This window comes from Lytechinus variegatus, chromosome 15 (assembly GCF_018143015.1).
Source record: "Lytechinus variegatus isolate NC3 chromosome 15, Lvar_3.0, whole genome shotgun sequence".
Classification (NCBI taxonomy): Eukaryota; Metazoa; Echinodermata; class Echinoidea; order Temnopleuroida; family Toxopneustidae; genus Lytechinus; species Lytechinus variegatus.
The window spans coordinates 4238285-4256584 of NC_054754.1; the positions used below are offsets into that span (position 1 = coordinate 4238285).

An 18300-nucleotide genomic window follows, 5' to 3' on the forward strand; every position below is an offset into this window, starting at 1 on the left:
GATAAATTGAATCAAAATTTAAAACTAAACCTCACCGCCGATCCTATAGACAGTAGAAGAACTTGGATCAGGAATGAGAACAAGAGCGTCGATCACAATGGCATTCGCTCCTAGCCCTGCACTGTCCAGTTCAAACGCTGCAGAGTAGGAACAACCCTGATGGAAGCCATAGGGCTCCTCCGAAGACCATGCAACACCCTCGCCAGGCTGCAGGGAGAAGGCAGGGCTTGCGATCACATCGCCAGCAGGGTACGGGCAAGAGAGGGCGGTGTCCTCCGTAGCTTCTACGATGATGCGCAGGGCGGCCATCAGCCAAGGCGATTGGGAGACGTAAGTGTAACGAAGAACAAGATAGCTTGATCTGTGATATTTAAAGATGTGAAAGAAGAAATAAAATTTGGTAAATCATACATTGATCTTTATCCCTACATCATTGACCCAAAATCATCATTTCTAGGCACTTGGTGTTGTTTCAGATTATATTCTTCTCCCGGAATTCATGCACAAAGTATAGAGTTAGGCACAATGTTAAGATTTTCCTTTCTATGTATAAATGGGTATTCCTGAATATGTTATGCCACACTTATTCTTGATTGAAACATCATGGATAAATTAGGAATGGATGGCTGGTCTGTTGATGGCAGGTCTGTTGCCAGCCAATAACCCCCTCCCCCAATACTTTCTTTACCAAAATCACGATAAAATATAACAAAACAACGAGCAAACAAAATAAAAGGATTAAAGAGTCCAAAAAGATGACTTACATTCTTTCTGTAACGTTGGAATACACCCTGATCCCGTTGAAGAGGATCCTATCACCGACACCACACTCCAGATAGCCCAGACCTGAGAAACCATCGGATGGAAAGTCAGATCGATGGACGCAGCTTGAATTGGCCTCCCAAGCGTCATGACTGAAGGGAATAAATAATAGAAAATTAAATGAAAAAATGAAATTTTTGAAACTTGATAAATATTTTATGAGTGAAAGGGAGGTTAAGAGGATTCAGTCAGCTATTTGCTAAATTCTCAAACCGTACTGAAATAAATGTCATATTTTACCCACTGTGGCCACTTCAGTTCCGAAAACTGTTCTCCCAACGGGCCATGCTTAACATAATAATGTTATTAGTGGTATGAAACATACGACAGTATCATGAAGAATCTTGTCATTGATTTTCACTCACGAAATTGCTCTGACCCAATCAGATACAAGGACTTCAGTAGCTTATAACAGCAGTCAGTAAAAATTATAGATTAATTCTTTTGTGAAATGCTCCCCTTGGTTAAGGAAAAATGCCAGTAGCTGCAGTAAACACTGATTTCATGAGAAAGTCTGTAAAACCAGGCTTAACTGTCAGTATATCATCGAGGATCTAGATCTGGTACAGTTACGTAACTGAACTTTGTGAAATCTTGAAATCTACACTGAAAAATGTTCAAACTGAAGATCACCAACACAGATAAGCGCACGTGGGACAGTGTATTATTATTGCTTTGAATGTCGGCCCGATGCTTGACCCAAATCCTGTACTTATTTTCTAATTTCTAAGATATTACACAATTTCTTCCAGAATCCTTTGGCACATATTTTTTATTTATAAAAAACAGACACTTCTTTGGTGGTCATTTCATTGGATTCTGTACGAACTCATTTTGATATCGTTACCACAACTGGCATTTACCTTTTAACCAAGACTAAAAAGCATTTCATGAATCATCTTGTCCGGAATTTTCACTCGAAAATTGCTTTGAGCCAATCAGATGCAAGGATTTCAGTAGCTTATAACAGCAGTCAGTGAAAATCACGGATTATCTGCAGCGTTCTCGCCAGAAAAAAATTCACCCATGTCGGGGACTTGTGCTGCCACTCCTGGGGGTGGGTGCGGAGCGTGGAAGCGACGGCCTTTTCATCAAATAGAGATGCAAAGGAAGCCCCATTGTGGCGTATTTTTAAGCCCACACAAATGCACATAAATGCACAGATACTTGCCATTCAGTCCAAAAAAAGAGAAGTGCAGCTTTCCAGCTTATGAATTGTAAATATTTTTGAGAAAAGGGAAATCACAAAATGCATTCAACTTCGGAACAAAACAGCTTTCATGATTGAGGGTCATGTGATATGTAATGGAGCTGAGTTGGTCAATAGAGTCGAGACGCGTCATCCAACTCAATTCGCTGAGCTAGCTGAGCGCATGCGTGTGGCTTTCGTGGACATACACAAATGCAAAATATATCACGGCCACTTCCTAGTGATTTACGACTGTGTGTTCCAACACCAAACAACGTAATGGCGTGTAGATCGACATGTAAGTTTTGTGTGAGTCTGTGATCTGACGTTTCACCATGGAGCATAGCCGGTGTGATGTGCGGGGCAAACGGGGGAATAGGCAACGGAACGACCGTTCCGTCATATGCCTGCAATAGCAGCCGCGAGCTAGCTGGGCGCCTTGCCACTTTCCTAGCCGTAGTAGGCCTGTAAGTGGTCTTAAGTTGGTGGGACTTCGGCGCAACCCGATAAATGAAGTTGATATCACTAAGATGAGTTCATGGAGTGTATTATTTTTTCTGAATATTTCCATTTAATTTTTCCACGCATGTCGCTGAAATTTTACGCATGGTTCCACTTGGTCTCCATTTCCGCACGCATGGTGTTTGAACCATGCGTATTATACACTGGCGAGAACACTGATTATCTGTATCATGAAACACCTCCCCATGGATAATTTTGTGAAAGTTGTCACCAAGAAAATGCTTCTAGGCGATGCTCAACCAACAAAAGCCCATTTGTCATGACGATGGCACCTCCAACCCCCCCCCACCCCCCCCCCCCCCGTCGAAAAAAAAAAAACTCACCTGGTGCCGTTTTCATCAAGACAAGTATTGGAACATTAGGCCAAATCGTGGTTTAGGAAACCACTCATAGATTTGTGTACGCGCATTTGTGTACAAAGTGAATGGAGGTGGAAATAGGGAACCGTGCGTGCGACTGAATAAAGCGCTGCTGTATGAAGTGAATGGTGGTTACCTATATCACGATAATGCCGAACATTATAACTATGGTAATTAACATTATGATAGCAGGGCTCAACAGCCAATCAAAATCAAGGTATCTATGGTAATAATGGCAAAGATACCATAGTTGTAACTGTTCACAAAATGGGCCTCAGACTTTTTATGTTTTATTTGATATTAATTTTGAGAGTACTGAGACCAATGATGACACTCTTTGTACTCAAGTATTTTGACTAGGAGAAAATAGAAAAAATGTAGGTTGCTTTCGTAAACTATGAATGGATTTTGTTTGAAAGCTAAAACCATTGCCCTGTAATACCAGGGTGTGAAAGTTCGACTATTTATCTGATTTCAGCAGTCTTTACTTATGATTTACAGCTAATTTCAGCTTAATTCAGCCTTGCTCTGTATTTGAGTTCTTTCAATTTCAGCTTTTTCAGCTCTTTTTACTTTTGATCACTCACAGGCCTGTAACACATTGACTTAAGTTGCACATGAACAAGGGCAATTCAAATGAGCCAATTCTTCCTTACCTATTAACATCAAGATAAGGAAAATAGTATCCACTCTCCACATTCGTACATGTCCGGCCTCCAGTGAACCCTCGACAATCACACCGACCAGTCACCTTGTTACAGGTCAATGATATAGCGCCCCCAGGGTCACAGTCACAGGGGGAACAGTCCTTGAAACAGAATTGAAAAAAACAAAAAGTTACAAAAATTTGACATCGATTCACAAATATTGCAGATCTAATGACAATTAAATTCAAATACCATCAATGCAGGCCTAATATAGTGGCCCACAGAAAAAGACTTTCACATGCCGTCTTCATGACTTCATACATGAACAATGTATGCCTTGCCTATGCCCCACCTCCATTATACGTTGACCAAAACAAATGTTGAGGTTCTCTATGTATAGTCCGAAAAGCAGATACTGGGTCCAAATTCAGAAAGATTTATTATAATTACAAATGCACAATTTCTATAAGAAGTTTGTTATAATCCAATCAAATTTACTGATTTCAATAACTTTAGATTGTTATTTTAAATTTGTTATTAAGTTTTATGAAAATCCATAATTTATTGTTCGAAATAGACATGAAATGAAACACTCCGAAAATTTGCTTTGCCCAACTGATCGTGGGCCCGGCAGTTGCTGTGCAGCGCCAGGTCGACGAGGCTCTATCCCTTTAATCGTTGAACGCCAAACAGGGAAGCAGCAACTCCCATCTTTTAACGTCTTGTGGTCTGACGCGGCCGGGGTTGAAACCCTGCCCTCCCGGTTGTGAGACGGACGCTCTGCCAACTGAGCCAATACATGAAACATGCGCCTCCAGTGTTCATTATCATTATCACATTTGTGTAATAAAAATAAAAAATGAGCAGGGTAATAAGAAATTATCAATTAAGGATATCGCAAATCCGTACTTACTTCGTTGGCATCAGTGGGATAGCCATAAAACTGATCCTTGCACATTCCGCATGTCCTGGTGTCCGTGTTGGCCTTACAGAAGCACTGGCCACTGGTCTGGTCACAGGACTCTGTGGCATTCAATGTCCCTAGCACATTGCATCCACATTCTGCGAAAGACAATTGATAATATCAACGGCAATTAATGGACATATGAAATGAACTAGAAAATCTGACATGTCCAAAGGACACAGATGCCCCCGCTTAACAAGATCAGAAATTCATTCAATATAATTGAACTGTTGAATATTTCATAAGTTATCATGCGGAACCCAACTCGCATATTTAATTTAAATTCACACTTAGCCTGCCTTTTGGTGTCATCTACCTACACACCAAAAAATTTTAAGATCCAGTAAATATTTTTCGAGTTATTGCGCGGACACCAGGTGGGGGAACGGATGGACAGGGGCAACGCTTAATGCCCTCTCCCGACAGCGAGGGCATAAAAAGGGGCCTCTGACTGGTAGGTTCCATAACATTTGCTCCTGAAACAAGGGCTTGCACTGAAAACGCAAGCATTAAGCCAAACATAAACCCTAACTTTAAACCATACCGTAACTTTAATATAACATGATTCTGAACCAAAAACCTAACCATAACTCTAACGCTCCCATTATAGAGAAATTAGCAGAGGAAAAATGTTGTAAGAGAAAATGTACAAAATCTTGTCAGATATGCATAAAAAAATTCAAAAGCAAGCACAGGCTCAAATTTTTCATGCTAGATTTAGTAAATATTGATTAATAATAAAACAATTTGACACTTTGAAATACCTCTACATCTGCCAGGGTCAGGCTCTGTAAGAAGTCCATAGAAGCTGTCCACGCATTGGTCACAAGCTCTCCCGGTTACATTTCCTTTGCACGGACACTGACCAATAGGAGAGCCTGTTGCATCATCAGCAAACTGAGCACAGACTGTATTGTTGTCAACAGTTCCTAGTTGCTCACAGTTACACTCTGAAAGGAAATATTGTACAAATGTCAGTCTTTTTCTAACATGAGACATATACAGAAGCGTAGTCTCCCAGGGGATTAGTCTTTCGCCTTTGAAACAGTAAATTGCTAATTCGTCCACTACCAACTCGTCCACTCACCACATAGTCTACCTTCATAGTCTAATGCCCTTCCGTCCATCAAAATTTTGTCTAACAACCATTTGGTCCAATAAGCATTTGGTCCAATCATCACTTCGTCTAATCACCACTTCGTCTATTACCATTCCATCTAATAACCAGTTGGTCTAATACCCATTTTCTTTTCATTCATTATTTTGCAAAATTAACACTTTGAGTTTAATTTATAGACCAAATGGTATATGGACTAAATGGCTATTGGACCAACTGGTTATTACACAGAATGGCATTAGACTAAATGGAAGTAGACCATGTGGTGAGTAGACGAACTGATGATAGACCAAATGGTAGTAGACAAGCTGGAAATTGGACAAATTAGCATTAGACGAATTGGAAATAAACCTTTGAAACAGAGGGTCATGGGTTCAAATCCCAGCCATGGCATAATTTCCTTCAGCAAGGAATTGATCCACAATGTGCTGCACTCAACCCCGGAATGGTAAAAGGGTACTGGCAGGAAGTAATTCCTTAAAAAGCTGTGAGCAACGGAATCAGTTCCCGAGCATAGCCAGGTCAAATTTGGAATGACAAAATCATCTGAAAACGTGGATATGCAGGATACACAGATTTCCTATATTATTATAATTACTATTTTATTACTTCACACATGATAATAACTCTGATAATAAACAATAATTTTGTCCATTTCTGAATAAGGTCATATTTTGTGAAAGCGTTAAAATTTCAAGAACAGTTTCTGTGTCTTAATGGAAGGATAGCCTACATGTAATAATCACAGAATACTGAAGTGGAAACACAATGTATTGAATGCAAATGAACAGAATTTAAAATCCTTTCATAAGGAAGCCATATTTGCAAGATGCCAATTATGGCACTCTACAACGCTCACCAATGCAAACATCAGGATCACTCCTATCACGAGACTCGTTACGGAAGAACCCATCCACACAGATGTCGCAGAAATCGCCCGCCGTGTTGTCGTAGCAGTCCTGGCAGACGCCGTACCCAAGCGTGGCATTGTAGATACAGCTGGCGGCGTGATCGTTACAAGTACACTCTGTGCAAATAGAAAGTTGTTTGAGTTTGAGGTAGGGTTGAACCTGGTTGATATTGATTGAGGCGCACAGATTTCATTGGCAGCTCATCCAGTCAGATGAAACATTAGACCCATTCACATTGGAAAAAAAAAAATCTGGGCATGTTTGCATTTAAAAATAGAGAGCAAGAGAGCAATTCCAGTCAAGATTTTGACTGCTACTGTTGTAAATATTCTGAATTCTATATTCCTTATCCAACACATGTATCTTTCAAACTTTGGAATTCTGGAAAAAAAAATTCTGGGAGTGGTGACGAAAACAGTTTTTCCACTACTTAAGCATGGGAAAGCGGAAAGTAAACACACAGGAATATACATGTACAATGTAAACAAAGACTTATAAGCTTGCCATCATTTTAATAATAAATTATGACCTATATTCAACTGAACTTAAGAACACAGGTCAGGGTGTCTACAATGTACTAACAAAGAGAGAAAAACAAGAGACGTAGGTGCACATAAAATGCTCAGGTACATGTAAGAACAGGGATAAAATAACGCGGGGGCTCGGGGCAATTTCGCCCCCTGAAATGCTCAAAAAAAGATGTGGATACTGGGAATGAAAAACTGTATTCTGTGATTAAAAAAAATGTATTTTTCCCCAAAAAAGTGTATTTCATAATAAAATGCTTAGCGCACTCCTCATCGCGGCGCTCAAGCTGCATGCAAGCTAAAATGCGCGCTGCTCTTGCAGATGAGAAAAAAACTTTGCAACATGTGTATATCTTCACCCTGGTTTTAACAAACTTATCGAAAAAAAAACCAAGTTACCTGAAATTACATTGATTTATTAACCATATTTGTGTACGTTTTATGAAATAGAGACATATAGAGATGATTTTTCTCAATAAATTATGATTTTGTAAAAAGAAACATATTTTTTAACTCTTCATACGTTCACCTGTAAACCCCGTGTGTTGTATTATTTTAGGGTCTCATTCACATTCGTGCCATGAGTCACAGACTCCTAACAATAACCTGACCATGGTATTGTTTGTAAGGAGGGTGTTATTGATTTTATCCTCTCCCTTTTCAATGAACTTCCTGGCTGTGATCAGGATGTATTGATTTTTTGGGAAAACTCAACGATTCTGTAATTTGTAAACTGCGATACTCCGTCGAACGCTAAACTAATGTTCGCACTCGCTCCGAGGCGTGCAATTGTTCGAAAAACAATGGGACAGGGGACGTCTATGGGAAATGTGTGGTTGTGCAAAAATGCGAACGAAACACGCCTACGGATGTGTAATAATGCGAACGTAACGCATGAACAGTTAAAGAAAAAACGTACTGCCATATTTTGGATGCGAAAACGTACTAAATACGCCAAAAACGTACTGGTTGGCAGGTCTGTACAAAGAGCTGTGGAAGCTCAAAAAGGGGACCCGAAAAATCCCTAATCATGGCAGTGTTAAAGCTTATCAAACGCTGCTGAATTAGGCAGTAGGTTGTGAAAAAGTAGCCCCCGAAAAATATAATTTTTTATTGTCAGGGTGACGTGCGTGAGAGTCAGAACCAAGGAAGGAGTAGAGGAGGAAGAATACTCACTTTGACACTCATTGGGTGTTCCCGTGGGGAAAGGGGTAAAGGATCCTGCCTTCCATGGACGATCGTTGTAGAGCGGCAGACATTGCTCACAATTTGTTCCCATGGTGTTATGGAAGCACTCACAGACGACATCCCCGCTCTCGGGGGAGGGGGCACAGAAGCGACCATGCTGGTTGCAGTTGCACCTGAAACAAATTCAAGAACATAAAATTGTACAAAAAAGGTAGGTCTCCATGACGTTCAGGCAATAAATTGGCAATATCATCATTTTTTCCCCTGAGTGAAATATACACAAATATACGCAAGTGAGATAAAGATGAATCTTTGAAACTGATTTTCTGCTTCTTATCCATTGATCAGATATTTATGTGTACAAGAATCTGGACATAAATTCAACAGCTCTTGTTAAGAAGAGATTGCCAATAAATTTGAAGACCCTGCATGTCCAGCAATTCACCTGTCTTCTCTTCAGACAAGTACAAGTTCATAAGTTTCAGCAGCCCTTCAAGAACATTATAATAAGTACGCTGTGAGCAAGATGTATCAGCTAAAATAAATATCAGTGATGCCCTATTTCTAAAAGCAAGATGCTCATATTTCTACACTACAGTACATCAAAGAAACAGTATGTAGTACTGTTAACTTACGTGAGGAAAGATTGAATGTTCGATATGGCATAATAATACTTGCTGAGAGAAAAAAAATATCCTGGATATTCTAATCCATCTGTGGCAGGACGCAACAACCGCAGACGCAGATCTGTAAGGGTCAAAAGGTCACGGAATTCGGTATCGTTCTGATACGCCTCAACTTGAAGCGCTGGCGAGACTCCATCAGAAAACAAAAGAGCCAAACGTTCCTCCACGTCAAACTTAACAGGAGCATTCCTGTAGGGCAAGATTCCGCTATACTCTGATGTGCAGATGACCTGCGAGACATCTTTGATGTCGGACTCCCGGGTATCATCGAGGGAGAAGTCTTCAAGGCAGTCTCTGGAATAGTACTGGAGCGTTTCCCACGTGGCACCTCTATCGTTGGATTTCTCCAATATCATTTGTTGGGGTCGTGCCGACTGAAAGATTATCTCTATACTGTCTACCAGGGTATAAGAATGGTCCAGAGATACGGTGACGTTGATTTCCAGGGGCTGCGGGAAGTCGTACCACGATGTGGACTGCCACCATGTTGGCGAGTCTCGGTCATCACCGTCTATGATGTACTCCGGAGGGTGCGCAAGGGAGGCGTTTGAGGCATCACATACGAAGACATTGTAATCCTGGTCAGCATTTAATGGGAGGAAACAGAAAAGAGCATAGATGTAGATGTAATTTAGAGGGTGTACCCTGAACAGGAAATCTAGCATACAGAATTTTATTATTGTTTGACAAATGGATTTTATACTGGTGAATTATTAGGGGCTTTTGTGCTTGAGGTTGAAACACACTTTAATTTACTTCAAATCAAGCTCTTATGGGGGTGCAGGGGGCTTTTTATGACTTATACATGTACTGTATACCCAAAATCTTTAGGCTGAATTTAACTGGAAGGGGGGGGGCAGAATACAGAATATTGCCCCCCCCCCCCCCCCCCCCCCCCCCGTCAGATCAGTCTAAATATACATGTAAACCAAGGGTTTTAAGGGACTCATTTTGGCCTGCATGTTAAGTATATACCCTCGCTACATGGAAAAACACAACCATCATTCATCAAATTTTTACACCCAGCTACTGTACATGTACATAAAAAATTATGAAATCTATCATTCATTCATATTTGAAAAGTAAAAGATTTCATTCATAGGCCTATAGATTTAAAATCGAAAGAGAACTTTGTCTCTTATGTTTCACAAGCTATGCTTAGACTATGGGGTCCCAAACCAATCATGTCATTTTCCTTATATCGCTTTTATGCTTTGAATAAACTATATCTTATATCTTCCCTTTTTTAATATCTAAAAATCATAAACAAAAATTTCCATGATGTCATGACATGTCTACAGATATTTCTATAGAACATGAGAATCTAAAATCATTCTCATTAATTTGAAAAAATATATCAATGCAAGCTGCTGGTTGATAAAATCTGTAGACTATGAAATGACAAAGGATGATGAAATGGATCATTTCATTTTCCACTGAGTTCCAATAATTAGGCCAACTGAATATCTGAATACAAAAGCCAAGGACTGTAGTCACGTTTTGATATAGGGATATACATGTATGTAGACTCCCACTGGGTCCTGAATATCAATATTTGGAAGGTGTAACCATGACAACCATTATTGTTTATGTCACAGCTGGTGGGTGTGGCCATGGGCCCACTTTGGCTAATTAAATTCATCCAGCTGATTATTCAAACCATCCAAGCATGCATGGTAATTGATGTTCAATAAAGTGAATGCTTGCGCAAGAGCTTCAAATTGCTTTGTAATTTGCAGTTAATACAATGGAATTCAGCTCTACATGCTCAGCCCTATGATTGATAATTGTTGATGATTATGATGATGATGATGATGTAAGATGATGATGATGATGACGATGGGAGATAGTGGTGGTAATGGTGATTATGATTATGATGTACACGTATGATGATGATGATGTAAGATGATGATGTAAGATGATGATGATGATGTAAGATGATGATGATGATGTAAGATGATGATGATGATAGATGATTATGATGATGATGATTATGAAGGGAGATAGTGGTGGTGGTGATGACGATGATGATGATGATGATGAAGATAATGATGATGATGGTATGATGATAATGATGATGGGAGATAGTTTTGGTGGTGATTGACGACGATGATGATGATGAAGATGATGATGATGATGTAAGATGATGATGATGATTATGATGGGAGATAGTGGTGGTGGTGATGACGATGATGATATTGATGATGATGATGGTGAGTATGATGATAATGATGATGATGGGGGATAGTTTTGGTGGTGATTGACGACGATGATGATGATGAAGATGATGATAATGATGTAAGATGGTGATGATGTAAGATGGTGATGATGTAAGATGATGATGATGATGATGATGATGATTATGATGGGAGATAGTGGTGGTGGTGGTGATGACGATGATGATGATGATGATGATGATAATGATGATAATGTTGATGATGATGATGATGATGATGAAGATGATGATGATGAAGATAATGTTGATGATGATATGATGATGATGATGAACAAAAATATGTATGGCGCCATTCAGGAAAATGCTTTAAAATGTATTAGAATCCAAATGAATGATAGAAAATGGGAGCCTTTAGATCTACATGCATTGTACGTCTTGACTCCAGATTGCAAATTATGACTCATTGGGTGGAGCCCTTTTTAGCCATTAAATCAACCTACTATACCTTTTATGTGTCACAATACACATACATGTAATATTGGGCATTAGCATTAGCACGACAACAGTTGTAAAACACCCAAGACTATAAAGCCAAGGGCTTTTGGACTGTTTCAAAGTTTCAATAACAAGCGTATACTATGTCAAATTCTGCTGCCCTGTGTGTTTTATAAAAAAAAAGCAATGTGGATCCTATTCAGATAGAAATGTTAATCATTTTACATTTTGCAGATTAAATTATTGAATTGAATGAAGTTTTTAATTGAATATGAATGTTGACTTCAGTCACTTCATATTCAGTTACAGTGTAAAACTGGGGAAATATTTTGTATGTGGCATCAATGGCTCCCCTGTTTGCATACAGCCTGCAACATTATTTTGTGAATTTAATCAAATGTTCAAAATGGTCTTATGCCAATTTCGTACTAGATATATTCCAAATCCATTCAAACTGAGTAACAATTGTCATTTCATTTCATTTATTTTCCATTTCCAACAATCAATTACTATAAGTAGGAGTGGGCTATAAATGGGTGATTTTTGGTTTTACTGTGGGAACAGTTTTTTTGTGTCCCTTTTACCTTATCTCAATATGAAATGACAATATTTTTTGTCTCGGGTCCGAGAAAAAAGTGTGCCGGGCCAAAATCCAAAATGGCCGCCAAAACCCCCCAAAATCACAGTTTTGGCCACAACTTCTTCATTTGGTGGTCTTTTTCTGTGGTTTTGGTGTCTATTCATAAGTTTTAGGGGCAGGCAATTTGTTTTTCCTATAATTAGCACTTTTAAACCATTATTTGTAGAGTTAAAAGGTAATTATACCTAAATTTTCAAATTTTTATAGCCTTTTTTCAGCCAAATGTAGGTTTTATCGTCCCAGAGTTCTTGGATATTAGATGGTACGAGGTCAACAATAGCAAGCAGCTTTATAGAGCTATATTGCTTTTATTCCTCTTCTATGGGTTTTACGGATATTTGTGAAATATATCTTATTAAATAAAAATGTTAATTTTCCATAGGGGCAATACAGTATACAATGTACTGTTACTGTACACACTACACTGCATATTTCCATGCACTGACCACCATGACATATGACAAGGCCTGTATATAAACTATAGTGTCATAGAAATAAGCTCTTAAGGTTTAAAATTAGATTGTGAATTGTGAATTTGATTGCTTGTCAGCTGATGTACATGATGAAACCAGCAACGTAAACTGCACATAAAATATCACATATTATATACGTACATCACATATCTACATGTAGCTATATCTTCTTCATTTGGAGGCTTTTTTTACCTGGTTGTGGTGTCTAACTGGCCTATGTTTATGGGGTCAGGTAACGATATAATCATGGTAACGTTGATCAACAGCCAATCAGAACCAAGGATTCCATGTAAGTTACCATTAAGTTAACGTAATGGTAAATTTTTATGCAACGGGCCCAGAATATCTACAGTTCAAATGCCATGATGTGGGGTTAATTAGCTTTCTCTGCCCCCTGAATTAGCATATTTGACAAAACATGTCCTCAGTTTCTGAGACAAAACATATCTTCAATTTCTGAGGCATCTAATTCTAAACCTACATGTAAGAGCTCATTTCTACATGTATAACACTATACCGGTAGTTTATACATGCCTTGTCATGGTGGCCAATGCATTTATGCAGTGCAGTATGTACAGTACATTGTATACTGTATAGCCCCTATGGATAATTAACATTTTTTTTTAATTTAAGATATATTTCACAAATATCCGTAAAACCCATAGTAGAGGAATAAAAGCGATATAACTCTATGAAGCTGCTTGCTATTGTTGACCTCATACCATCTAATATCCAAGAACCCCAGGACGATAAAATCTACTTTTTGGCTGAAAAAAGGCTATAAAAATTGAAAAATTTAGGTATAATTACCTTTTAACTCTACAAATAATGGTTTAAAAGTACTAATTATAGGAAAAACATATTGCCTGCCCCCAAATACATATGAATAGACACCAAATCCAAAGAAAAAGACTACCAAATAAAGAAGTTGTGGCCAAAACTGTGATTTTGGGGGATTTTGGCGGCCATTTTGGATTTTGGCCCGGCACACTTTTTTCTCGGACCCAAGACAAAAAATATTGTCATTTCATGTTGAGATACATTACAAGGAATAAAAAAAAACTGTTCCCATATTGAAATTACAAAAAAAGTATTTTTGACCCATGTATAGCCCACTCCTACTATAAGTTTTGTTACAAAACAAGGAAACTTTATAATCTAATCACGATAACCATTATCAGGTAAAAAACGGAGGAAGCTGCTGAAAAGCGGAGCTTGTAGAATGCAGCCTCCTATTACATTTTTGTATGAACAATGTAAACAAAACACAATATGGATATTTAGCCTGTATGGATAGTTAAATAAATTCCTATAGAACTTGTATTCATGATTTTCTTGTCTTTTACCATGTAGTCAACGTGTCATTTGTTTGTATTGGGCTCCACCTACTGAAAGTGGAAGGAGTCATAATTGACAATCTAATTGGAGTCAAAAAGTTCAATGAAGATTCATACATGTATTTTCAGTCTTTCAATAAAACGCTTGTATGATACCACAGTCAATCTGTCATTAGTTTGTTTTTTATAAATCTATTGTGTACAAACTTGGGAAGGCAGTACTTTGTCTACTGGTACATGTGCCGAATCCCCGGGGGGGGGGGGGGGCACTTACATTGACGAGTGGATACCATGTGTGACCAAAAAACATGTAAAGGATGTCTTTTTCACGATAGGGCACGTTACGTACGTAACGTGACAAAGGGTGTCAAAAACACAAAAATAATGAAAAAAGATTTTGCTAGGAAAATTACGTGTTTAGGGTCGAATTTGCGGGGATGATAAAACAAAATTAAAATGTTTTATAAAGGACGTCCTTTTTGCCCCAACACTTCATGTTTAGAGTCCGATTTCCCTCCCCCCCCCCCGGGCCAAATCACTGTATCAGTTTGGGTATTTTTTACCCAGACCAAGCCGGCTGAAGATGATTACCTTCTCTTAGACCTAGTCTACAAACAGTAATATCAGCTTTAGTGTCTGTTTTGGGCTCAAAATCACTGTTTTCACCAAAGTCAGATACAACAATCGGTTCCCCATGAGCATGTGACTCGCTACATATTACATCATGTATTACCGAACATACAACACCAGCATCCGCAGAAAAGTGGGCATTATCGTGATATAGGTAACCACCGTTCACTTCATACAGCAGCGCTTTATTCAGTCGCACGCACGGTTCCCTATTTCCACCTCCATTCACTTTGTACACAAATGCGCGTACACAAATCTATGAGTGGTTTCCAAAACCACGATTTGGCCGAAAAGTGGCATATTATGGCCATTTTTTATGTTAAATCTTTCCAAAATCATTGCAAATCTTGACTGAAATTATCGACTAAATATTCCTACACGTACTAGAAAGATGACATCATTTTAAAAGATCACCTGACATTTAGAATCCATGTTTTTGAAGTTACATGGCTGTCGGGTTCAAAGGGTTAACAGAAAGTCAAGCCTGCATACTTACCAAAGTACTGTATATCAGTCTGTTCACATCAGAACTGAGTCCACACGTAGAATTGACTGGATCTACAGAGACTGACAAGTCCAACAGTGAAAGGTCCTCTGAGCCTGCAGAACAAGCAAGATATTCTACGGTTCCATCGGAAAGCGTTCTTTCACACACCGGGTTCAGATTTATACCCCCGCTCTGGGTCCTCACTAATGAAAACAATGTCCATAAATATGCAAGTACCAGCATCCCTGAACCCCTCCTTCGCGTTAGACGAGTCCTCGTCACAGGCAAGAATTTGTTGAATTTCATTTTCGTCACGTCTCTCACACTGCCAGTAATGCCCAAGATTCGATCTTTCTCCTTTTTTTTTTTACAAATGTGGCACTGGTAATGCTATCTCTGCATGCCTAGAGTTCTTTGGAGTATGAAGGCTGAGAAGTTAAAATGCCAGTTCACGCCAAACATTTTCCTTAATAGCTGTTGTGCAACCTTCACAGAAATGGTGACAGTTTCATCATTCACCAATAGTGCTAGTTTTCGATGGGGATGGTCATAAACTTGAACCTCCGGCATCCACTACAAAGATTTCATCAAACAGGTCATCCTAGAGTGAGACCTTGGTGTTTTGAGTCAGCAGATGGGATGGGGAGAGAAGAGAAAGGTTGTAAAATTACTGGTAACACTAAGGAATTCCCATGTTACATCTAATATAATACAACTTAAAGAGAAATGTGGGTAGTTGCAGTAAACACTGGTTTCATGAGAAAGTCTGTAAAACCAGGCTTAATTGTCAGTATATCATCGAGGATCTAGATCTGGTACAGTTACATAAACTGAACTTCGTGAAATCCTGAAATCTACGCTGAAAAATGTTCACACTGAAGATCACCAACACAGATAAGCACACGTGGGACAGTGTATTATTATTGCTTTGAATGTCGGCCCGACGCTTGACCCAAAGCCTGTGCTTATTAGCTGATTTCTCAGCAATTACACAATTTCTTCCAGAATCCTTTGGCACATATTTTTTTATTTATACAAAAAGACACTTTGGTGGTCACCTCATTGGATTCTGTACAAACTCATTTTGATATCGTTACCAAAACTGGCATTTACCTTTAAACCCAGCAATAATCAAAGGGGAAGATCACCCTGACAAAAAGTTTGTGGTAAAAATAGCAGAAAAAAAATAAAAACTATTGCCGAAGGTTTAAGGAAGATCCATCTACAAGAAAAAAAAAGAACATAACATGTAGAGTGTATTTGTTTAAAATAATATGAATATGAATAATTAGTATAAAATACAACTAATTTTTTATAATCAGGTATTTAATTTTAAGTATCTGTAAAACAATAATTTTCATCTGTATTTGTTCTTCAAAACGGCATTGCTAGTCGGATGTACGTCAAAACGAGCGGCTCAAGGGTCAGGCTGCATTGTATTACTATTTGCTTTGTTGACAAATGGATCGAGGGATCTACAGGAGATCGGCTTGGAAAGAAAAGTCTAATTTTTACCATTTTTAGTGAAATAATTTTTATCCCTTATAGTTATACGCATTAGGCGCCTGAAAGTTATATAGCTAAATAAAATTCGTCCCTACAAACCGATTTCACCCTCTAATTTAACCCATGCCCATGGAGCTCCCGCCCGCGTACCCGCGTAGCGGGCGGGAGCTGACCCTGGGTTACTTCTAATTATGGATTTCCTAGGGAAATCCATCTTTGTGTACGTGTCTCTTAAAAAGTCTTATACATATATGGCCGACGGTTTTGAGACTCCATGATGAAGAATAAATATTTTTAAAATATCATCATGGAGTCCTCAATCAAGGCTACCCTTCCCTGTGGGTTATGTAACAGTGTTATACTATAGACTGACTAGTGTTACTCATAGAGTCATAGCTCATCAAGACATCATCCTCTGACTCCGAGTCTGACTATCTTCAAATTCATTCCCTCTTTCCATTTCCAAATCCCTAACTTCTGTTTCCTTCTCCTTCTTCTTTTGTGTATTTCACTGTGTACTTCTTCTTCAATTCTTCTCTGCTTAGTCATATCATCAATTCAAGAGCAACACCTCGATCCCGCATACTTATTCACCAGCACCACATTACAGTATACGCGGCCGCGCCGGCAGTTCCCCGGCCTCCGCACCTTACTGATCCGCTCAAAGCAGCTAGCGAACTCAGAGGAGGAGTGACTCACTTTGCCAGGAATGCCATTACCAACGAGATAGCGTCTCGCCTCCTCGCAACGGACGCTACCCTTTTGACCCCTGCAAATTCAAAACATCACTCTATTCGACAAAAATCTCTAAAAATCCGATATATGAGACTTATCAAGACATACAACCATGAATGTATTTTGATGGAAAGAGGTAGTAACTTACCAATTCAAAAATTAAAGGTGCTACTTGCTCGGGAACGTGTCATAACCGCGAATTTTTCATAACATACCGGTATACCTGTACAACTTTCCCGATCAATGAGAAATGAAACCATCAAGTGTGACCGCGTTCAATATTGATGTGCTGTGATTGGTTCATATCCTAATTGGCAATTATGTATGCATTTGGTCATTTGGGAGAATTTATTTATAATCACTCTTACCTGCAGAATCCGTGTTATGTCTGTCACGAGTTTATTTTGTTTATTTATTTCTTGTACATTTATTATATACACTGTATATATATATATATATATATATATATATATATATATATATATATATATATATATATATATATATATATATATATATATATATATATATATATACAGTGCGTCCCAGAAAAAACGAAACCGAGATTTAGTGATGATTTATCATGACTTAATCATAAATAAAATAGACAAATGACCTATCAATGTAAAGCTTAGAATCTCCTATTTCATCTGGTATTACTTAGATTATTTCTCATTCACGCATGAGTGAGCAAAAACAATTCGAAAAGGGGATACCAAAAAGTCACTTGGCGGGCCGTATCAGTGTTTTAAAAAGAAAACCACATTTTTAAAAAGTTCAATATCTGCTCTTTAATTTGATACCTCAATTACAGAAAATGGTCAAGAAATAACAAAGTTCTGGTTATTTGAAATAAGGCTTGAATTTCAATAATTTCAGAAATGAAGAG

General features: G+C 38.5%; 1 protein-coding gene across 2 annotated transcripts in view; it reads right to left on the minus strand.

Annotated features, from left to right (window-relative positions):
- The window catches only part of LOC121429056 (laminin subunit gamma-2-like), a 41038-nt gene extending 23370 nt beyond the window's left edge, over positions 1 to 17668 (minus strand). For both annotated transcript variants that reach the window (XR_005971863.1, XM_041625961.1), the window contains exons 1-10: positions 17560 to 17668; positions 15180 to 15783; positions 8882 to 9510; positions 8235 to 8419; positions 6480 to 6647; positions 5268 to 5453; positions 4453 to 4601; positions 3549 to 3700; positions 765 to 914; positions 36 to 361 (exon numbers count right to left, since the gene is read on the minus strand). Coding sequence is in view for 1 of the 2 variants with exons in the window: in XM_041625961.1 (XP_041481895.1) it covers positions 36 to 361; positions 765 to 914; positions 3549 to 3700; positions 4453 to 4601; positions 5268 to 5453; positions 6480 to 6647; positions 8235 to 8419; positions 8882 to 9510; positions 15180 to 15476 (2242 nt within the window). In the remaining variant the exon portion in view is untranslated. The remainder of the gene's footprint in view (positions 1 to 35; positions 362 to 764; positions 915 to 3548; positions 3701 to 4452; positions 4602 to 5267; positions 5454 to 6479; positions 6648 to 8234; positions 8420 to 8881; positions 9511 to 15179; positions 15784 to 17559) is intronic.
- Positions 17669 to 18300: the final 632 nt, after the last annotated feature.